The 24126-nt window shown below is 41.4% G+C and overlaps 1 protein-coding gene and 1 long non-coding RNA gene across 3 annotated transcripts in view; both read left to right on the top strand.

Annotated features, from left to right (window-relative positions):
• The window catches only part of angel2 (angel homolog 2), a 28919-nt gene extending 26220 nt beyond the window's left edge, over window positions 1–2699 (top strand). The window contains exon 9 of one of the 2 annotated variants that reach the window (XM_080744385.1): window positions 1162–2699. In XM_080744385.1, coding sequence (XP_080600511.1) covers window positions 1162–1343 — 182 coding nt within the window. In that variant the 3' untranslated portion in view covers window positions 1344–2699. The remainder of the gene's footprint in view (window positions 1–1161) is intronic. The other variant, XM_080744386.1, reaches the window with a different exon arrangement.
• Window positions 2700–4236: 1537 nt separating this feature from the next.
• On the top strand, window positions 4237–22225 carry LOC308300541. The gene is made up of 9 exons (XR_013962833.1): window positions 4237–4344; window positions 8731–8790; window positions 14994–15955; window positions 18000–18054; window positions 18298–18354; window positions 19217–19319; window positions 20272–20370; window positions 21120–21218; window positions 22138–22225. It is a non-coding gene; the product is annotated as an uncharacterized lncRNA (long non-coding RNA).
• The last annotated feature ends 1901 nt before the right edge of the window (window positions 22226–24126 follow it).

Raw genomic sequence — 24126 nt, 5'->3', positions numbered from 1 at the left:
CCTAATAAATGTAGTGGAGTAAAAGTACAACATTTGGATCCCAGATGTAGTGGAGTAGAAGTAAAAGTATTGGAATTTGGAAATATTCAAGTAAAGTACAAATACCTCAAAACTGTACTTAAAGGAGTAGTTCACCCCCAAAATTACTTTTTTTCTATTGATTACTCAAGCCATGATTACTCAATAATATTTTTTTGTATTTGTCGCATTCCTAAGGCAATAATTAGATTACAATAAATGTACCCCCATTGATTCCGGATGGGGACCCGAATGCATTTAAATTTACTATAGTAAATATTTTGTCCTAGGTATATGACAAACACAAAAAGATATTATTGAACTCAAGTCTCCATGGCATGGACCACCTGTCCGCTGTACCAAGACATCAGAGACACATACTTCCCACAGATCATAACCACCCAAGGAGAGTTTGAAAATATGACCAATGATGAAAAACTCCCATACCTGCTGGGTGAAGTAAAACAATGTGCAAACACAGCAGCAAGATTCGTGAGCTGCTGTGATAAGAGAAGGATATCAAATGGAACCCAACCACCTTAAAAAAAAACATTGTATATATCCCTGCTCTGCCTGCACGTTACCGTGATGCATGAAAACTGTTTTCACCTGTACATATTTTGTTCTGATTGTATTGTATTGTGTACACTTCTGCTTTGGCAATGTAAACGTATGTTTTCACATGCCAATAAAGCCCTTTGAATTGAATTGAATTGCATGAGTAATCAATAGAAAAAAAGTCATTTTGGGGTGAACTACTCCTTTAAGTACAGTACTTAAGTAAAAGTACTTTACACCACTGGACATAACTTGATTCTCTCTTTGCTCCAAATTAATTAACGTTCTCCTTTCTCTCATTTTGTTTTGTCTTCTCTTGTCTTTTGTCTTTCCTTCCTTTCATTCTCTCTCTCTCTCTCTCTCTCTCTCTCTCTCTCTCTCTCTCTCTCTCTCTCGCCATGTCTTTGTCCTTTCCCGTACCTCCGCTTCTGTTTTTATCTCCCTCTCTCATTCTTCCGCTCTTCCGTCTCTCGTTCCTGCTCTCTCAACTGTTTCCTTCATCTCATTTCCCCCTTTGTGCCTGCCTCCCTCCGTCTGTCTCTCCACTCCCCTGCTTCCTGTCCTGCGACCCCCCCCCCCCCCCAGAAGACGACCCCGGCCCTGACTCTCAGCTTCCTTGTAGGCGGGGCCTAGAGCTGCTGGGCAGGCTCTCATTGGTGGGCGAGGCTGAGCTGTGGGCGGTCAACCGCCTGCCCAATCAGCATCACTCCTCTGACCACCTGCCCCTTCTCACTCGCTTCCGCCTCAACAGAGTGACGTCGTCGTGATGTCGTCAACAGGACCATGTGACAAGTGATGCATTGTGGATTTCCCCCGAGTTGCACTCCGTTGTTTGGTGGCTGGTGGGTTGTCAGAGAGAATATAGCTCAACAATGAGTTTCCGGATTTTACGATTGCTATTCTGCATAGAGCATTGGTTCTCAAAAGCCCCTTTTCCACTGACATGGCGCTGACATGCACCACCCCACACCGCCCACTTGTGCCAGGTTTTCCACTACAAGGACCTGGGTAGAGTGGTGTGAAAGTGGTACTAAACATGGCACTAAAAAAGTATCCAATCTAGAGTAGGTCTGAGCAAGGCCAGACAGGGCCAAACACTTCATAATGACTGATCACTCACTGACTTTTCATTTAGACCACCAGGATATAGTTCTAATACATGATAATAGATTCTATTGTGTTATAACCACTATTATAATCTATTATAGTGTATTATAATTATCTGAGTAATACATTAATACTGTATAGTGTGTTATAATCACAGTTATAATCCATTATAGTGTATTATAATTTAGGATAGTTGTAATACAAATTTATATTGTATTATAATCACAGTTAAAAGGGTCAATTTGTTTCTTACCAATAGGGGTACTTTTGTGTAATGGAACATTTTGATATTTTTTATGTGGTGCGGTGCGGTGTCGTGTAGTTTGGTGCTGAAGCTGCAGTCGAAAAGGGGCTAAAGTGGGGTCCGGGGACACCCAGGGGTCCTTGTGGGGGTTCCAGGGAGTCCCCAGCTAAAGTTGTTAATATGTTAGCAGATGTACAAGCTCAAAAGTGCCGCACTGCAAGCTTGTACATCTGCTATTTTTGACATTTATTTTAAATATTGAAAATGTTTGGAAAAGTTTCATACATATGCACAGCGTACTACTCACAGCAGCGTGCGAATGCACATCTCACAGATATACAGTCAGACGTACACAATGCCTCACACACACACATTTTCAGACATTGTAAAGACACTGTAAATGACCACCAGCCACCTGCTGGTATAACCTTTTCTGTTAATCTAATCCGTGGTCTCCCCCCTTGAGGGGATTTAAGGGGGTCCCCAGCTAAAAGGGGAAAGGTTTATTTCTTTATTATATAATAATTGGGCTAGAACGTAGCCCAATGAGACGTATGAATATGGAGGTCCTTTACAGCCACCGAGCCAACCACGTTGAGAAGGTAGGCCGCGCAAACAAGATTGTTGCTCAAATTGTTAAAGCTCGCAGCATATTTGATGAGAATTGCAGGGGTCAGCATTTTATTTTCCACCATCAAGCTCTTAAAACATATCTGCAATGTATTAGTTTTATTCTGGAATAAACCGTTGTTTACACTGTATTATTTTCTGATTCCTCACATGGTATGTTTATATGAAGAGAAGATTTTTAACAATCTATTTTTGTTTTAAATAAAATTGTGAGTTGATGGAAGTTGTTGTTGCAGCAGTGTGTTTTTGTTCAGAATTAACAGCCTAGAATAGAAGAGGGTCTGTGTTTGTGTCTGTCTATAATGTAGACCAGGGTTCCCCAATAGGCGGCCCGTGGGCCATTTGCGGCTAGCGGGGGGCTACTGTCTGGCCCCCACCAACCCCAGTAATAATGGTGGTACAAGAGCAGCAACAACACTAGTATATCGTCGTTGATATACAAGCACTTGATCTACTCGTTGATCTACAACGCCTCGCCCGCGTTGTGTGCTTGTAGATCGGCTGTTTTCACTAGTTTAAATCATTTTTAAAATGATAAATTCAAAACGCACAGTTTTGGACATAAGCCTACAAGATTTTCACCCGACAACGACGAAAACTGTCACTGGAGTAGTGGGAACGCCACCGTCGCCCTCTGCAATGTTGTGGCCCTCGGCTTGGTACCCTAGACATAATTCGGCCCTTGGGGAAAACTAATTGGGGAACCCTGATGTAGACTATATGCGTGGCAATCTAACAAACCACTGACTAGGCCAAAGAAGTGAATCCCAAACTATGTTTCACATGAATACATGAAAGGTCGACCCAAACTCGTTTCCCAACGGGTCTGTGGCCTTAAGCTAGATGCAGAATGGACCGAAATCTAATCTTTGCTTCTGGGGGTCCCTGGAACAAAATATTTTGCGATAGGGGTCCATCCGTGGAACAAAATATTTTGAGGTGGGGGTCCGCGGCCAAAAACACATTTTGGGGGTCCTTAACCACTGATGGGCACATTCTTAAACAGTTTTCTTGAAAAAGAACGTATGTTGCTATCATTGTTTCTCAAACTTTGTCATGTCAAGGACCCCCATAATGATATGTATTTGGCCACGGACCCCCATCGCAAAATATTTTATTCCAGGGACCCCCAGAAGCAAAGATTAGATTTTGTCTATTCTGCATCTAAGGCCACAGACCCGTTGGGAAACGAGTTTGGGTCGACTTTGTTCTAGGTCGGCTTTTCCTGTTACCGTCACATTATTGTGAATTAATAATAATCTCAGGTATTGGATCATCTCATATCAACTGTCCCGCGGCTCCTGCCATTAGTGCCATACTCCCATATTTGATCAAGGCAGACGACATCAATATGATTTCAGCAGTGTTGTCAAATAAAGTAGACTGCACTCAAGTACTGTACTTGAGTGCGTCCTCGTTTTTGCCAACGAATCAGCAGTGCCAGTGTTGTCAAATAATAAAGTAGATTGTACTCAAGTACTAACCTCGCCTACCAGGCTTTCTGCTCAGACAAGTAGGCTTATGTTAACTGACTTGAGTGCGTCCTAGTTTTTGCCAACGAATCTGAGCACAAAGGTGGGGGCGCGGGCTCCCACGGCCCGCCCATTTGTTTCCTCCCTTCTCTAACCTCGCGTCACCCATAGGGTGTCACCACCAGTATCACGACCACAGCCTAACTGACTTTCCAGAAGTTTCCACCTCTCTTCTCTTCCTCCTCCAGGAAAAATGGAAATGGCTTCATCGTGTCTTCATTGTTCATTCCTGCGAACCTTTTGTCTGTTTAACAGGTCAGTAGTACACTGTGAAAACCATGTTAAACTCCCCTGCTAAAAGGTTGTTTGTATGCTGGAGGGACCGTGATGATGGCGATGGCTTTTAACGACGAATGATGGATGTGTGTTTAGAATTAGCATCGCGTTTTAGGAAACTGAGAAAAGTCGTCGTTCGTTCTTTGTTTTAAGATGGCGTTTCGGAGCAACGACGCAGCCGTCCATTGCCTTGTTGTGCTGAACACACGAATCTGCTGCTTTGTTTACAACATTGATTATTGACATTTCCAATGCTGGTCGCCTGATTATTTCTCGACAGCTTATTATTGGCGAAGGGTTTTGTATTGATTGATTGAATAGAGCTACTTTAAGTTTTTTAACACTTTTAACATTTTTCAATATGGCAGTGATTAATGCAAACCCCAACTGTGATTACTTCAAGTAATTATGAAAAGGTTATTACCGTTACCGGTATATAATAATAATCGCGACAGGCCTACTCTGTTTTCAGAGAAGTTGTCTCAACTTGTCTGGTGTTCCAGCCAGAGGGGGAGGGGAAATGTAACACTGACTCCATTGTGTGAAGTTGAATGATAGGCCTATTACAATAGCTTACTATCAGATAGTCTGTAAGATGCTTATAAACTGAAATGGTCAAAAACTGGATTGGTCAAATAGGAGAACATAGGAGCGGAATGAGCCGCATAAGAGGACAAGGATGCTGGAAAGATTCAGCAGAAGAAAGTAAGGAGATTTAGCAACTGAATGCTAACCTCTCATCACCACACCAGAGGCAGACTTTCACTTTATACCTCAGATAATACAGTATCTGGCTTAAAGTCCTGTTCGCAATTTGGTGTTAGGGGAGTTTCTCACCTGAACTGAGTCAGTGGGTCCCTAGACATGAAAAATCACAGAGGTGCTCGTCCGCCATAGTGCCAGGAATGGCGCAATGGCCAAATCAAATATGGCTGCCATTGGCTATGATGAAAATCCAACTTTTCTGTTTCTGGGTGTATATGCACATGTAATACCTCTATTTGGACTAATTGTGGTGTGGGGAATTCATTTCTGATATTGTTTTGACCATTTTGGGTGATTTGGACCTCAAAAGGTCATGGTCAAGGTCATTTTGCTATTCCGAAGACCGTGGGCCATAACTTGGCCATTGTTAGGAGTAAAAACAGGTGCAGTAGGTCTAACTAATGCTGACATGTATAATTCATTTCTGACATTGTTTTGACCATTAAGGATCATCTTGTCTTTGAAATATCAATGTCAATGCCATTTTCTAAAAACGATTTTGTTCATTACTTGCACTTTTATAGTATTTTTTGTAAGTTTGTTACTATTTTATAGTAAGTTTGTTTTGTTTATAACAAAAGACATACTAGTGGGAAATACAACAAGTAAACATCCACATTTAACTTCAAAGGGGGGTTTTAAATGGGTGTTTAAATGAGCAAATAAGACTATTTACAAATAAAAGTGACAAATAAAATCACACAACAAAAGCACACACAAAATTAAATAACAATTTCCAAAGTGCACCATATTGGGATTGTGTGCATCCAAGTTAGTATGATGTGTTTTTACAGGATGTATTAAGCAAGGCAGCCATATCCTCGAGAGTCGAAGTGTTCCTTGCATCCGTCCATGTTCCATTGGTTCTAGTCTTTCCTCAGGTTCCTTGGCTGTTGCAAGCAGGTGGCAAGACATGCACTAGAAAGGTGCCTTGTTGGTCTCAGGCAGCAGTTGTACTTCTCTGCTACCAATGCTGTCTTGTTCTGTCAAGGTCTTTGCCTCTCCAAAGTTTGTTAGATATTGTATTCGGTCAGAAGCCATAGCTGCATGCTTAGTCCCCACCTGGCCCATGCAGTCATCTCCAGTTTCCAAGGCATATGTCCCCTGATCACTGTCTTGGCTAGTGGTGCTCCAAGATGAGAGACTGCTTGATGCTGTAGAAGCATGTGCGCTGCACACCTAGTGCCATACTGCTACCAGATCTACTTAATCCCCAGTGCTTGGAAGTATCACTACGACAACTCTCTGGGGTCCACTCATAATCCTGGCGACCCATTATTCCCTCCATTAGGATAGGGTTATGGGTAGGTTTAGTTATAATAGGGCCAGTTGACTCCACATGTACCAGCAGCTTGGTGACAGCCTCCTCAATCTAGTTCAATCTTTGGGATCTCTTCACCTCCAGCCCCTTTTGCAGGGAGCCACTCATCATCATCAGAGATAACAGAGTCGATAGACGCACCCATCCCTCATCAACTTTACACATTCTGGGTGTCTGAGGTGAACAAACAGCTCTCCAGCTGTGTGTTCGGAATATGGTGGCCATTCAAGCTTGTGGCGATGTAGGTAGAACGGCTGCCTTGGAATCTGAAGGTTCCAGGGTCGATTTATGTCTCCTCCTGCTTATTTGTCGAAGTGTGCTTAAGCAAGACACTGAACCCCTAACTGCTCCCGATGAGCACCTTGCATGGTTTCTTGGTGTGAATGTATGTGTGAATGTGTGTGTTAATGGGTGAATGTGAAATACATTGTACAGCGCTTTGGAGAAGAGCGCTATATACTGTAAATGCAGTCCATTTACCATTATCAGCTCTGTTGTCTCTGTTGATGATGTCGCTAGTGGAGAAGAGATCCCAGACATCTTGAATAGGATTAAGGAGGCTGACACCTGGTGCATGTACAGCCTCCATTATAACTAAGCCTATCCCTAACCTTCACTAACCTAATGGTCAGAATAATGGGATGTCGGAACTATGAGCGGACCCCAGAGAGTTGTTGTCTCCTTCACATTACTGCTATACTACACCCCATATTTCCAAGCACTGGGGATGAAGGAGATCTGGCAGCAGTATGGCACTGGTGAGACTCACTTGCACTGCATCAAGCAGTCTCATCTTGGAGCACCACTAGCCAAGACAGTGATCAAGGCACATATGCCTTGGAGACAGGAGATGACTGCATGGGCCAGGTGAGGATTAAACATGTAGTTATGGCTTCTGACCGAGTACAATGTCTAACAAACTTTGGAGAGGCAAAGACCTTGACAGAACAAGACACAGTATTGGTAGCAGAGAAGTACAACTGCTGAGACCAACAAGGCACCTTTCTAGCGCATTTCTTGCCACCTGCTTGAACAGCCAAGGAACCTGAGGAAAGACTAGAACCAATGGAACAGGGCATGACATAAAGGCTTGTCCTGTTGTCGGGGACAAGTGCCCATACTATGGAGTGGAGGGTGCAAGGGGGGTCATTAGCCGTCCTTTTGTTATTATTTCAATGTATGAAATTTTTATCCGGACAAGTGACTTTTGTCTCCGGACAAGTGAATGGGAAATATACTTGTCCAAAGGACAACTGCCTCAAAAAGTCAATGTCAAGCTCTGATGGATGGAAGGAGCACTTTGACTTTAGTACACTCCTGCCATGTCTGAAGCAAGACACTCGACACTGATGGAGTTCTGTGCATCATATTTTGCCATGGAACAATGCCAAATCAATCCTGTAAAAACACCTCATACTAACTTGCATGCACACAATCCCAATATGGTGCACTTTGAGGGAAATTGTTATTTAATTGTGTGTGTGATTTTGTTGTGTAATTTTATTTGTCACTTTTATTCGTAAATAGTCTTATTTGCTCATTTAAACACCCATTTTAAACCCCAATTTAAAGTTAAATGTGGATGCTTACTTGTTGTATTTCTCACAAGTATGTCTTTTGTTATAAACAAAACAAACTTACTATAAAATAGTAACAAACTTACACAAAATACTATAAAAGTGCAAGTAATGAACAAAATCGTTTTTGAAAAATGGCATTGACATTGATATTTCAAAGACAAGATGATCCTTAATGGTCAAAACAATGTCAGAAATGAATTATACATGTCAGCATTAGTTGATTTAGACCTACTGCACCTGTTTTTACTCCTAACAATGGCCAAGTTATGGCCCACGGTCTTCAGAATAGCAAAATGACCTTGACCATGACCTTTTGAGGTCCAAATTGCCCAAATTGGTCAAAACAATATCAGAAATGAATTCCCCACACCACAATTAGTCCAAATAGAGGTATTACATGTGCATATACACCCAGAAACAGAAAAGTTGGATTTTCATCATAGCCGATGGCAGCCATATTTGATTTGGCCATTGCGCCATTCCTGGCACTATGGCGGACGAGCACCTCTGTGATTTTTAATGTCTAGGGACCCACTGACTCAGTTCAGGTGAGAAACTCCCCTAACACCAAATTGCAAACAGGACTTTAAGCCAGATACTGTATTAAGAGGAAAGCCTGGTATTCTTCTAAAGTTCTAGGCGTGGCCTACACAGAGACTATTATTGCTTATCTTCAACAAATGTCTGTTATCCTCTCAGGTAATGATGCACAGAAGACTAACTACTTGGGCACGTATGACAGAGGAGCCACCTATGAGTGTAAGTATTTGAATTTGTTGTGCTTTTCACAAAAGGGCAAATGATGCGGGGCTAACCCCGTGTGTGTCTTTCTGTGACGAAAACCTAAATCCATCACCTAACTACTGAGATTCCAGCCAGATGACTTCAAATGTGATGATCATAAGTAATAACACAGTCTGAGATGGACCAGTCCTGCATCTAGGGGTGGGCGATATGGAAAAATACTACATCATGATATTTTCCCAAGCTGTATCACGATACACGATTTTATCACGATTCTTTTTCACGTTGGTTTTTATGGTTATTTTTCAAGTTACTTGACAAAAATCTGGGTTCCTTTTGGGAGGTCTAAATTGAACTTTACAAGTATGTAACTCTGACAGTATGCAAATGAAACCAAATGGACCCTTACGGGTCCATTTGGTTTCATTTGTATACTGTCAGAGTTAATTGAAGACCTTGACATTTTAAAGTTTGAGAACTGATGATTTTGACCGAAACGCAGGTTTAATTGAATTCGGCAATACATCTCTGTATTAACGATTAAACAGGATTTTTTACAAGGCTCCCTAAATTGTATCACGATATATACGATACCTCTGAAAAGGCATATCGTGGAGACATTGTATCGTCTTCACGATAAATATCACCATATCGCCCACCCCTACCTGCATCGTTACATTTATCCCGTGTTTTGCAATTATCAGACTCACCTCACCGCTACTCACCAGTTAAGAGTGGGGTGGCTCAGAGTAGATGACAGAGTACAGCAACTTGCAATGGGCCTGGTGTACAAGATACACTACACCACTATGATACCCAAGTACCTGTCAAAATACTTTATAAACGTTAAGGATGTCTGTACTGGTCTCACCAGCGATAGGTTACCCAGTAAGTTAAACACTCAGTTCAATAACTCCAGGAGAAGCCAGGACTTGATTTTGAAGCTTTATGGAACCAAAGTGTGAAACTGAAATAAAGCATAAATACAATATATTTCAGAATTAAAGTACACAATATCAATAATTTGCATAAGATAGAGGTAAGTATTAAGTATACACAAAAAGTAGGCATTATATATACTCAATGAACAGGCAAATAAAGAGGCAACTATTACATACAGATGATTAGCAGGTGGGTACTGAATGTACTGTACTGTACTGTATTGTATTGTAAGCTCATTGCACCAATGAGGTACTGTAGGTATATACTGTATATAACAGAAGTAACTATAAGCAGGTCAACACAACTGTATTCTCAACACAGCGTACTGTAATGACATACTGTAGTTCTTTTTTCACAGGCTCACAATCAAAAAGGTAACTAGACTACAATGAATTAATTGACATAGCTATCAACATTAGCACAGTCCCAGCAGGCCATCATAGCATCCAGAATTACATGGATAACAATAATACAACTTTCTGCTTTAGTTCACAAATAAGGTGCTCTTATAGACAATATAAGTCTCATAAACAAGTATACTCACAGACAATGTGTCTTAATAAGCATGTGAAGAGGATGGAGATAGATAGATATTTCACTGATAACACTCTGCTAGAAACACATGCAGAGAAATGCATTCTCTTCCTGATCTGACAACAACATCCTGTCTGGACAGGAAGTGACACAGGTTGATTTTTACATGGAACTGCTTGTTGTTTAGTGCCCCCTACTGGCGGCCTATTCAGTCCAGAACACTCCCCGTCTGGGTTCTTTAATGAACCCACATAAACTTCACTTATCACTAGTGTTTTCAAAAGACATAAGGACCACTTAGGTAACGGTTGAGAGAACACTTAAGGGTTCGAACTTTGGAGAATAACATCCAACTTTCTCATTCTTCTGTCCAGGAGGAAGAAGAGAACGAGAGGTGCAGATTTTCTTGGTCAACAGCACAGCTGGTTCAGGCAGCCAAGTTGTGCTGCAGAGGCAGGCTGCAGCGACTGACCTAGGCCTTTGGTCCGATGGGTTGCGTCCTGTGGGAATGTCCATTAGCTGAGGTTTGTGGTCACTGGCTGACTGAAGGAAGACTGGCTGGCCCAAACTCTCACCGGTGTCTGTCACTGAGCAATGTGTGGAGAGGGGAAGGCAGGTGATCTTTTCTTTCGCTTGGCCTTTGCTGGTGTGTGGCTGAAGGTAATGACGATGGCTGTTTTCTAGGATTGAAGTCTTGAAGTTGTTTACTTGAGCCTGCCTTTGTGCAGCTCCAATATATATGTCACCAATGATGACCCACCCCAAGTCCAGCCTTTGGGCAAATGGGGTGTTGAGTGGGCCATTAATCTGCTCCCGTGCCTTATGCACTTCCAGTATATCTCTTCCCAACAGCAGAAGAATATCGGCCTTTGGATCAAGGGGAGGGATCTCCCTGGCAATGTGTTTAAGGTGACTGTGTCGAAGAGCTGAGTTTGAGGTGGGAATCTCAGAGCGGTCATTTGGAACCTGGTTGCATTCCAGAAGTGTTGGAAGTGGGAGACTAATCTTCTCATCCACTGACTCGATCATGAAACCGCAGGTCCTTCTACCTGCTGTCTGCTTAAGCCCTGCACATGTCTTCAGTGTGTATGGTTGTGGATCTCCTTTGATGTTAAAGAGTTTGAAGAATTTGGATGTAGCTAGAGACCGATTGCTTTGGTCGTCTAGTATGGCATACATCCGTTTCGATTCCTCACGATGTCCTCTGGGAAACACGTTGACAAGGCATACCTTTGAGCATGTGTTTTTGTTCATTCCATCTTCGCACACCTCAGTGCACGTAGAGGTAACTTCGTAATTGTTGGATTCATCAGGCTCCCCGCCGTGCTCTGAAACGGGAGAATCTGACCTTGGCATCCAAGGAGCTGGGCCTCGATGTAATGCTGAAATGTGATCATTGCTACCACATTCCGCGCATTGTATTTCTGCTCTGCACTCCTTTGCAAGGTGACTTGTGGACGAGCAGCACCTGAAACATATATAATGCTCTCTCAGCAACAGTTTGCGGTTGTCATAGCTCTTCTCTCTGAAGGCTCTGCACGCCTTTAGTGGATGAGGCTTGTCACAGTGGATAGGGCATTGTTTGGTGAGATCTACATCTCTTTTCTGATCTTCCTTTTTGCCTGTCGATGAAACTTGGGTGTTGTGGACTGCTACAGGTGTACGGTCATACTTGTCAGACTGGTCTTTCTTTGCAGGGGTTGACTGGAAGGTGATGGTGTTAAAGCTGGGGTCTGTTCTTGTTCTAGCCTCAGTGCGAATGAAGTCCACAAACACACTGAAAGGTGGGAAATGAACTTTGTGTTGGAGCTTATACTTTGACCCAACCGACATCCACTTTTCCTGGATCCCGTATGGAAGCTTCTCTACAATTGGGCTGACTCCTCTGGAGTTATCTAGGTAGGAAAGGCCAGGTAGGTTGCCATCCAGCTTTGCGGCTTCCACCTCCATCAACAGATCCCCTAGCTCTCTGAGTTTTTGTGGGTTTTGGATTGACACCTTCGGAAAGTTGTCCAGCTTGGCGAATAGGGCATGTTCGATGGCCTCGGGTGAGCCATAGGTTTCTTCTAACCTTTCCCATGTCATATTTAAGCCTCTAGATGGGTATCTGATATTAACAGCCTTCATTCTGCGTGCATGCTCAGATGATTGTTTGCCAAGCCACTTGATGAGAACATCGAGCTCTTCTCCTGGTGAGAGGTCTAGGCCGGCTATGGCATTTTGGAAGGATGATTTCCATGCCCAATAGTTCTCTGGCTTATCATCAAAGGCAGTTAGCCCTGTTGTTACCATCTGGCAGCGAGCCATGTATTTGGCTAGGTCGAAGGTGGTGATTTGGCCACCTTGGTTATGAGCTCCAATAGGGTTGTGTTGGGGTTGATAGACAGCAGACTGTTGTTGGATGTGTCTGTCCCAATGCTGGTGCTGACAACTATGTTGACCGGAAACGGGTACAGAGAGTTGTTGACCCCCTATGCTGGGTTTCACATCGATGTACCTGGAGCTTACATATCCACTTGGGTGGATATTGTGAGTTGCATTGGGGTAGGCAGTTTGCATTTGCACATGTTCACTTCGGAGAACGTTGTGACGTGGAGTTGGGGAGGCAGCTTGCACTTGGACGTGTTCACCTGGGGGGACGTCGTGACTAGGAGTGGGGGATGCAGATTGTACCTGCACCTGTGCACTTGGGGAAGCGTTGTGACTTGTAGTGGGCGATGCATATTTTACTGGACTAGTGTCTTGGGGTGGATAGAAATGTTTGCTTTTTTCATCTGGGGGTGATCTGACTGGTTGGTGAATGGATTCAACACTGTCTTGATCATTCACATAGTCTGCTGTGCGCTGAAGTCGTTGTTGGAGAGGAACAGGTATTGATGCACTTTTCAGCGACTCACGATCTGGTTCCATTAGACCTGCTTCCATTATTTCCGCCTCAGCTAGAGCAGCATTCATTTCTTTTTCTTCTTGCATAGCTTCTAAAGTGGCTTGTACACGGGCAGCTTGAACTTTTAACTCTATTTCCTTATTTGCGTAAGCAGCTCTGGCTTGGGCAGCTTGTGCTTTGGCTCTCGCTCTGACGACAGCAAGGCTGGCATTGGATACTAAAGACTTGTACGATCCACGTGACAATTTAGATGATGTGGAATGACTATCTTCGGGCTGCAATGTATCTTCTTGCTTGCTTGTAGCCATGATGATTTGGGATGTACTGTGGGTGTGGAGACTGTAGTGTAGGTGTGCTCCGTGCTGGCTGATGGCTTGTTAAGTGAGGAATCCTCCTCTCCTTCTCTCCTTTCTTCACAGCCTATCCTGTGGCTGTCTTTTCACTGTACTGGTCTCACCAGCGATAGGTTACCCAGTAAGTTAAACACTCAGTTCAATAACTCCAGGAGAAGCCAGGACTTGATTTTGAAGCTTTATGGAACCAAAGTGTGAAACTGAAATAAAGCATAAATACAATATATTTCAGAATTAAAGTACACAATATCAATAATTTGCATAAGATAGAGGTAAGTATTAAGTATACACAAAAAGTAGGCATTATATATACTCAATGAACAGGCAAATAAAGAGGCAACTATTACATACAGATGATTAGCAGGTGGGTACTGAATGTACTGTACTGTACTGTATTGTAAGCTCATTGCACCAATGAGGTACTGTAGGTATATACTGTATATAACAGAAGTAACTATAAGCAGGTCAACACAACTGTATTCTCAACACAGCGTACTGTAATGACATACTGTAGTTCTTTTTTCACAGGCTCACAATCAAAAAGGTAACTAGACTACAATGAATTAATTGACATAGCTATCAACATTAGCACAGTCCCAGCAGGCCATCATAGCATCCAGAATTACATGGATAACAATAATACAACTTTCTGCTTTAGTTCACAAATAAGGTGCTCTTATAGACAATATAAGTCTCATAAACAAGTATACTCACAGACAATGCGTCTTAATAAGCATGTGAAGAGGATCGATGGAGATAGATAGATATTTCACTGATAACACTCTGCTAGAAACACATGCAGAAAAATGCATTCTCTTCCTGATCTGACAACAACATCCTGTCTGGACAGGAAGTGACACAAGTTGATTTTTACATGGAACTGCTTGTTGTTTAGTGCCCCCTACTGGCGGCCTATTCAGTCCAGAACAATGTCCATAATTACAACACCAGAGGCAGTGCCACAGATCACGTTCAACCCAGAGTCAACTCAAAGAAAGGGTCGAACTCGTTCTTCTACTATACCACAAAAATGTGGATCACTAGCATCCTTTAAAATTGCCCTGAAAAACCACTTACAGGCAGCAGCCGTTCGCAACTGGTAAAAAAACCTAGCCCAACCCTACCCTCCCTGCCCCTTCCTTGTATATACTTGTATACTTGTATATTCCTTGTATATACTTACTGTTTGTTTTAGATGTACTGTATATTCCTTGTATATACTTACTGTTTGTTTAGATTTACTGTTTTCTTTTTTTTCCCCTTTTTCTTTACATATCTACTGCATAGTACTGTGTTCTATTTGTCTGTCATTCAATGTTATATGAGATACTTAAATGGTTTCCTGTTGAAATAAGCTTAGTCTTTTCATGGATCTCCTTTTAGTAGACCTTGTACCAGTGAACTGTACCGTCATGAATCTGTACATTTTCCTATGCAAACTTCTAATAAAGCCTTCAATCAAAACCCTTTTTATGATAATAAGCTGAATGGTTTGTCCACAGGGTCACCGACTTGTAGTAAGGTAAAGTTAGCCTATTGCTACATCAATCTGGGAACTAAATCTAAATCACTAGCTTTCTTCACAAATGTGTTCATAAAGGTGTCTAATATCACCTCTGAACTTTGTCAAACCCAACTCCCTTGACATACTTTGTGGGAGCCAATCAAAGTTATTGGGTATCCCGAGGGCCTGGGATTAAAGGGGGAAAAATAAAAAATGGCCAATATGAACGTATGAGGTGTGTAATTTGGGTATTTTTGGGCTGCTGAATCCATTCCAACCATTCGTTTTCAGTTAAAATGACTCCTTGGCCATAAAATAGGCCACACATACTTTTGTGTGTCCATGAGACATTATAATATTGGCAATAAAAAAAAGGTTAGAGTAGGGTTTGAATTCATGAAAACTATTCAAGATCAAGTGGGTAATCACACATGACACACAGGATAACATGATACAATCTGACAAGGAACACTCAAACACAGAGTTTAAAACATAGGGACTAACAGGACACAGGTGAACTCGAATGACATGATTGGCTAAGCCTTAGCCAATTAGGCCTTTTTTTATGGCCAAGGAGTCATTTTTACTGATAACTAATGGTTGGAATGGATTCAGCAGCCCAACAATACCATAATTACACACTTCATACGTTCATATTGGCCATTTTTTATTTTTCCCCCTTTAATCCCAGGCCCTGGGTATCCCGATACCCCCAACTTTGATTGGCTCCCACAAAGTATGTCAAGGGAGTTGGGTTTGACAAAGTTCAGAGGTGATAGTAGACACCTTTATGAACACATTTGTGAAGAAAGCTAGTGATTTAGATTTAGTTCCCAGATTGATGTAGCAATAGGCTAACTTTCCCTTACTATTGGTCTACAATGAAGAATCCTCCTTGTGGACAAGCCTGCCAGGGAGTGGCATGAGGCACACTGCAACACTCCTCTGAGACACAAGCTGGTATGTGGAGTAGGGTTGAAACTATTGGTTGTTTTCTTAGTGATTAGTCTATTGATTACTTCGATTAAAGGTCTTTGCACACTGCTGCATTTTTCAGGACGAATATCGGAGTGAATTTCGGAGCACGCAAATAAAAAAATCAACCTCACATTATGTCAATCATGTTTGCACACTAAATTATTTTCTAAAGATCAGCGTCAACAGATTGACGCAAACATTTTTTATATTTATAATCGAAAATCTCAAAACGCATCAAGATGTGATGTGTTTTGACCGCTTACTGTAGATCTGCTATTTCCACACAAAGTTTGAACATGTTTTTCACGTGGCAATGATTATGCAAAGCATAATTGTAATTATCTCAAGTAATTGCGATGAGATAACATAATTGCGACCGCTTATCTATCGCCACGTTTTCTTTACAGTGCCAGAATCTTTCCTGCTGAATTAGCATAACTTCAGTGTTTGAGATTGAATTCAATTACAATACTATGGGTAGTCTGTAAGATGTTATAGACTGAAATGGTCTAATGCAGGGTTCTCAAACCTTTTTCTAGTACGACCCCATATTATGAGTGAGCCGGTCAGTAAAAATGTAACACAGCGAGGGTACAGATGGAACCAAATGGACTGGTCCATGAATTTGTACCACCCACTGATATTCAACCCACTGAGCATTTTGAGGTTTATTAGTTGCCTAATAGTGGTGTTTTTATCTTCTACACCACGCGTTGAAAATCAGTGTTGTAAAGGTCTAGATTTGCAAATTTTTGCTAGTTGTTTAGTCGGCTATATTTACACGGGTTGCTACACTAGACCACTATTAGTCGGCTACAAAAAGTCTACATTTCGCCGTTAGCGGCCGTCGAAAGTAGTGAAAAGTAGGGCGACGGTGAGATTCGATCCAATGATCTCTGGTACTCAAGTCGGCGACGCTATCCACTCGGCCATCAATGCTGATATGATAATATAGACTTTCTGGCCGTATTAAAAGGTGACATTGCCCACCTGTGTTCATTTTAAGGTAGTGCGCATTGTTGAGGAAACTAAATGTATTGGGCGCCTAATAAGCCTATAGCGATTACAATTATTTTGTTTAATCGGTACGTATTGAATGATCTGGCGGGGGCGGCGCCGCGGCTGTGTTTGACCGTGTGTGTTGCTGTCAGAAATGTAATTCAGAGTAGCATGCTGTCTGGACGTTTCCACTTTACAGTGAGTGACTACACACAATCACGGTAATTAATTAACACTCTACCGGCTTACCGCGCCTTAGTACCAAGGATAACTTTTACATGGTCTAAAGATAGTCGTTGAAATGCTGTATTTAAAACGACTACACCCAGACCGTCCAGACGTATACCTTATAGTGATGAATGGCTATTAAAATAATTTTACACCAATATTTGGCTATCAGTTCTGCAACGTGCAGTTGTTTTTTAAATAAATATTTATTAAAACAGGGATTAACTTCAATTGTCTAAATTCTGTCTAAATATAAACGTAGATACGCCGACTATACTTAGTCGGCTAAATCTCGGCTAGATCTAAACTATACTTAATAATGATCAACGGATATTATAATTATGTTAGTCCAATATTAGGAGATCAGTTAAGCACCTTACTGTTGTTTTTTTAATACATAGTTATCGAATTATGGAATAAATTGCAATGTATATTTTCGGTGTGAATATAACCGGATTCTAGCTGGTTGAAATGATGGCTAAAAAATAACTAGTCGTGTAATATCCGACTATTGCTCAGTGGGAACATAATCCTAGGAAGTCGTTTATGAGCAGTTACAATCAGTTTGTGTCCCAATGTGTGTTGGGTCGGGACCCATAGTTTGAGAACCGCTGGTCTAATGCAAACAGGATTGGTCAGATAGAAGAAAATAGGAGGGGGATCGCCAAAGAGTTAAAAGGATGCTGAGAAGAAAGTACAGATATTTATCAACTGAATGCCACCACAACGCCTGTCTTATCTCAGACAGATACGATTATTGCCATCTTCTTCACACAACAAATGTCTGTTATCCTCGCAGGTAATGATGCACAGAAGACTGAACACTTGGGCACGGTGACAGAGGAGCCACTTATGTAAGTATCTAATTTGTAGCGTGTAGGTTTTCCATAATACTGTATGGCAAACGATGCAGGGCTTAACATGTCTTTCTGTGACGAAAACCAAAGTCCACAGTTCAGCTGCTGAGCTTCCAGCCGAGATGACTTCAAATGTGATGATAATACACACTCTGAGATGGACCGGTCCTGCATTTTTAATATTTATCTGGTGTTTTCATTGCCCTTTCTACGATAATAAGTTGGATCGTTTGTCCACAGGCTGTACGCACGGAACCATGGTCCTCTCCTCTGGGACGCAAGAAGGCTACCAAGCTGGTACGTATGTGCAGTAGGGTTGGAAATATTTATTTTGTTCTTCTTAGTGATTAGTCTATTGATTACTTGTTCGTTTAACCCATTTAGGCCTAAAATTATTGAATGCTTTAACTATTGAAAAATAGCAGATATACAAGCTTGCAGCATGGCACCGAGTGCTGCGCTGCGAGCTTGTAGATCTGCTATTTTTGAAAAAGTCGTGAAAATGTCTGCAAATCTTTGAATATATGTATTTTCAAAGCGAACGTTTGTAACTCAAATTTTTCTTCTGGGTGGTCCCTGGAACTAAATATTTTGAGATGGGGGTCCGTGGCCAAATAAATATCATTTTGGGGGTCCTTCACATGAAAAGGTTTGAGAACCACTGACATAGTAGTCTCTCGAGAACAGACTAACTGAGCTCCAGTTAAGTGAAAAGGACCTTTTCTTTGACGATGGCCGGCCAGATTGCTGTCATAGAAATATAGGTTTTTCAAAAAAAATCTTAGGATTCAAAAGACACTTCGGGTCAAAATTCTAATTTTCACGATTTTTCAAAAATAGCAGATCTACAAGCTTGCAGCGCGGCACTCGGTGCCGCGCTGTGAGCTTGTATATCTGCTATTTTTCAATAGTTAAAGCATAACATAATGATACACAATAATGTGTAGGCCTTTCATATAGGGCGAGTGATGCAGGGCTTTGCATGTCTTTCTGTGAAGAAAACCCATTCTGGCTTAACCTCTGAGTTTCCAGCCGAGATGACTTCAAATGTGAAGATTATAATACAAGCGCTGAGATGGACCAGTCCTGCATCGATAACATTTAACCCGTGTTTTCAATTGCCCTTTTTATGATAATAAGCTGAATAGTTTGCCCACAGGGTCACCAATGTGGTCTACAAGGAGCTGGTGAGAACCAGGTGTCTGAAGAATCCTCCTTGTGGGCATGAGGCACACTGCAACACTCCTCCGAGACACAAGCTGGTATGTGGCGTAGGGTTGATTGATTCTTTTTTGTGATTAGTCTATTGATTACTTTGATAAAAGTTATTCTGCACAATTATATTTAGAACATTAAGCCATTTAGAACAGGTACACATTAATTGTGTATCATTATTTTATGCTTTAACTATTGAAAAATAACAGATATACAAGCTCACAGCGTGGCACCAAGTACCGCGCTGCAAGCTTGTAGATCTGCTATTTTTTAAAAATCGTGAAAATTAGAATTTTGACCCGATTCTATAAGTGTCTTTTGAATCCTTCTAAGATTTTTTGAAAAAACCTATGTTTCTATGTCAGCAATCTGGCCAGCCATTGTCAAAGAAAAGGTCCTTTTCACTTAAATGGAGCTCAGTTAGTCTGTTCTTGAGAGACTAATATGTTTGTGGTTCTCAAACCTTTTCATGTGAAGGACCCCCAAAATGATATTTATTTGGCCACGGACCCCCCATCTCAAAATATTTAGTTCCAGGGACCACCCAGAAGCAAAATTTGAGTTACAAACATTCACTTTGAAAATACATATATTCAAAGATTTGCACACATTTTCACGACTTTTTTTCAAAAATAGCAGTTCTACAAGCTTGCAGCGTGCCACTCGGTGCCGCGCTGTGAGCTTGTATATCTGCTATTTTTCACTGGTTAAAGCATTCAATAATTCTAGGCCTAAATGGGTTAAAAGGTTATCCTATTTTCCTTAGGCCCGTATTGTGTGGGCTTCCCATATAGTGCAAATGATGCAGGACTTGCGTGTCTTTCTGTGACGAGAACACATTCTGAGAACTCCTGAGCTTCCAGCCGAGATGACTTCAAATGTGAAGATTTGAATAGTAAGATGGGATGGCTGAGATGGACCAGTCCTGCATCGTTAACATTTATCCTGTGTTTTGCAATTGCCAATTTTATGATAATAAGCTAAATGGTTTGTCCACAGGGTCACCGACTTGGTCTACAATGAAGAATCCTCCTTGTGGACAAGCCTGCCAGGCAGTGGCATGAGACACACTGCAACACTCCTCTGAGACACAAGCTGGTATGTGGAGTAGGGCATTCACGAATAGCCATTTCTAGAATTCGAATTATTCGACCTCAAAGTATTCGAGTAGTGGAATATTCGACAGGACTGGCCAAACTGTCAAATATTAAGTAAGCAAGAGGCGAACATTGTGAAAGTTGTGTGCTTGTAGATCGGCTGTTTTCGCTAGTTTTGTGCGAAGGTCTTGTATGATGAAGCAGGGCAAAAGACGTACACATTTGAAACTTGGAGATACGAGGTTTCTGCCCGACAGTGACGATATTTTAGTGATTATGTTGCAAGGAAAATGTTGAAATAATAGCCATTTTGGTTAGAACTGACTGAAAATAACTTTGTACTTCAAGTTTAAAATTATACTAAATACTATTTTTTCAAGTGTCCAAATAAATTCCAAATATCATCAAATGATTTCGTCGCACCCCTGGACTGCTGTCACGGCACCCCAGGGTGCCCCGTCACCCACTTTGAAAACCCCTGGTTTAGAACATTAAAAGGTTATCCTATTCTCCTTAGGCCCGTATTGTGTAGGCTTCCCATATAGTGCAAATGATGCAGGACTTGCGTGTCTTTCTGTGACGAGAAAACATTCTGAGCCCCTGAGCTTCCAGCCGAGATGACTTCAAATGTGAAGATTTGAATGTTAGATGTGATGGCTGAGATGGACCGGTCCTGCATCGTTAACATTTATCCCGTGTTTTTTTGCAATTGCCAATTTTATGATAATAAGCTGAATGGTTTGTCCACAGGGTCACCGACTTGGTCTACAATGAAGAATCCTCCTTGTGGACAAGCCTGTCAGGCAGTGGCATGAGACACACTGCAACACTCCTCTGAGACACAAGCTGGTATGTGGAGTAGGGCATTCACCAATAGCGATTTCTAGAATTCGAATTATTCGACCTCAAAGTGTTCGAATAGTGGAATATTCGACAGGACTGGCCAAACTGTCCAATATTAAGTAAGCTGTTCAAATATGTTTATTTTGGGGGTCACGGCCTAAAAAGGTTTGAGAACCCCTGGTATAGAGCGTTAACAAATTCATCCACCAGGGGCATTTACAACTCATTCTTATGAATTCGTATCTAGCCAAGCTTTATAAACTACACATTTTTTAAAGAGAAAACAATAAAATAAAATAAGCGAATATTCGAGGCGTTGTGTGCTTGTAGATCGGCTGTTTTCGCTAGTTTTGTGCGAAGGTCTTGTATGATGAAGCAGGGCAAAAGACGTACACATTTGAAACTTGGAGATACGAGGTTTCTGCCCGACAGTGACGATATTTTTGTGATTATGTTGCAAGGAAAATGTTGAAATAATAGCCATTTTGGTTAGAACTGACTGAAAATAACTTTGTACTTCAAGTTTAAAATTATACTAAATAATATTTTTTCAAGTGTCCAAATAAATTCCAAATATCATCAAATGATTTCGTCGCACCCCTGGACTGCTGTCACGGCACCCCAGGGTGCCCTGTCACCCACTTTGAAAACCCCTGGTTTAGAACATTAAAAGGTTATCCTATTCTCCTTAGGCCCGTATTGTGCAGGCTTCCCATATAGTGCAAATGATGCAGGACTTGCGTGTCTTTCTGTGACGAGAACACATTCTGAGCCCCTGAGCTTCCAGCCGAGATGACTTCAAATGTGAAGATTTGAATGTTAGATGAGATGGCTGAGATGGACCGGTCCTGCATCGTTAACATTTATCCTGTGTTTTTTTGCAATTGGCAATTTTATGATAATAAGCTGAATGGTTTGTCCACAGGGTCACCGACTTGGTCTACAATGAAGAATCCTCCTTGTGGACAAGCCTGCCAGGCAGTGGCATGAGACACACTGCAACACTCCTCTGAGACACAAGCTGGTATGTGGAGTGGGGCATTCACGAATAGCCATTTCTAGAATTCAAATTATTCGACCTCAAAGTGTTCGAATAGTGGAATATTCGACAGGACTGGCCAAACTGTCCAATATTAAGTAAGCTGTTCAAATATGTTTATTTTGGGGGTCACGGCCTAAAAAGGTTTGAGAACCCCTGGTATAGAGCGTTAACAAATTCATCCACCAGGGGCATTTACAACTCATTCTTATGACTTCGTATCTAGCCAAGCTTTATAAACTACACATTTTTTAAAGAGAAAACAATAAAATAAAATAAAAAATAAGCGAATATTCGAGGCGTTGTGTGCTTGTAGATCGGCTGATTTCACTAGTTTTGTGCGAAGGTCTTGTATGATGAAGCAGGTCAAAAGACGTACACATTTGAAACTTGGAGATGCAAGGTTTCTGCCCGACAGTGACGATATTTTAGTGATTATGTTGCAAGGAAAATGTTGAAATAATAGCCATTTTGGTTGGAACTGACTGAAAATAACTTTGTACTTCAAGTTTAAAACTAGAAAAATATTGTTCCTTCGAAACAATTGTGGGCTCGCTTCAAGCCAGAAAACAATGGCTATAAAAGTACAAAATGTCAAGATCGCAGGCAGTGCTCTCTTTGACGTTACTGACGTCAAAGATTGGTCCATTTTGTTCCAAAAATGTGTTGTGCAAAAGTTGACCCGCTGGTGGCGCTATAACAGGCCAATGTAAGAAGGGTGGTATCTGTTCCTTGACCTATTGGGAATGTGCTTGCAAAATTTCATGCACATTGCAGGCTGTGTTCATGATTTGAGGTGTTTTTGGCTTTGGCCACTTTATCGCTGCTTGCAGCTATATTCATTATTTTTTTTTTTTTTGTGTGTGTGCACTTCATAGGCATATTAGATAAAGGTCCTTAGATTGTGTGTAGAATGTTTCATGCAAATTGCAAAAAAAAAATCCTAACGGGTTTAAGCGTTTCACAAACTGCTCAAAATGATATAGCGCCCCCCTTTGGCCAATTGGGGTAAGATTGGTTTTAGTGATATTTGGACTAACACTCTACATCTTTGCCAAATGCCATGAACATGTTAATTTGCATGTATGATTTAGAGGCAGAAGAATAATTTGCATAAAACTGCAATATTCATTGAATTTATTTTAAAAAGCATGTTTCAATTTTAAAGAAATCCGATCTGACAGATCTTTAGATATCGGTCCAAAGTTCACGTAAAAAAAGTTTTGTGCACGCGGAGCGAAAATTCCAGAATAAAAGCGGATTTACGCGTTTTACAAACTGCTCAAAATGGCGGAAAATCGAAGGGCGGAGCTTACTTAACAACGACACAGATGTCTTCCACTTGAGTCAAAGCACGCGTGTAACAAGTTGCATGTCTTCAAACGAAACGAGTCATGACTTATGCCCGTTTGAAGTTTGAATTTTCAAACGCTTCGTATAGCGCCCCCCTTTGGCCGATTGGAATAAAATTGGTTTCAGTGATACTTTGACTAACCCTCCACATCTTTGCCAAATGCCATGAACGTGTAACTTTGCATGTATGATTTAGAGGCCGAAGAATAATTTGCATAAAAACGCAATATTGATTGAATTATTAAAAAATTATATTTCACTTTAAAAAAAATCTGGTTGATCAATCTGACCGTATTGGTCCAAAGTTCATGTGAAAAAAGTTTTGTGCGTGTAACGAAAAAAACCCAGGAGGAGATAGATTTTTACTGTTTTTCATATAATTCCAAATTGTGGGAGACCTAAAGGTCAGAGGTCAAAAGTTAGAGGGTAAAAGTTGTTCGGCATGAGGAGACGCATACGTGTATACAGGTTTCATGGCTGTACCTAAAACACAGCATGAGCTATACCTGTTCAAAGATCGCA

This window comes from Nannobrachium achirus (genome assembly GCF_963921795.1).
Source record: "Nannobrachium achirus genome assembly, chromosome: 16".
NCBI lineage: Eukaryota > Metazoa > Chordata > Actinopteri > Myctophiformes > Myctophidae > Nannobrachium > Nannobrachium achirus.
The sequence above is the reverse complement of the archived record's forward strand: the minus strand, read 5'-3'. Positions and strand labels throughout refer to the sequence as shown.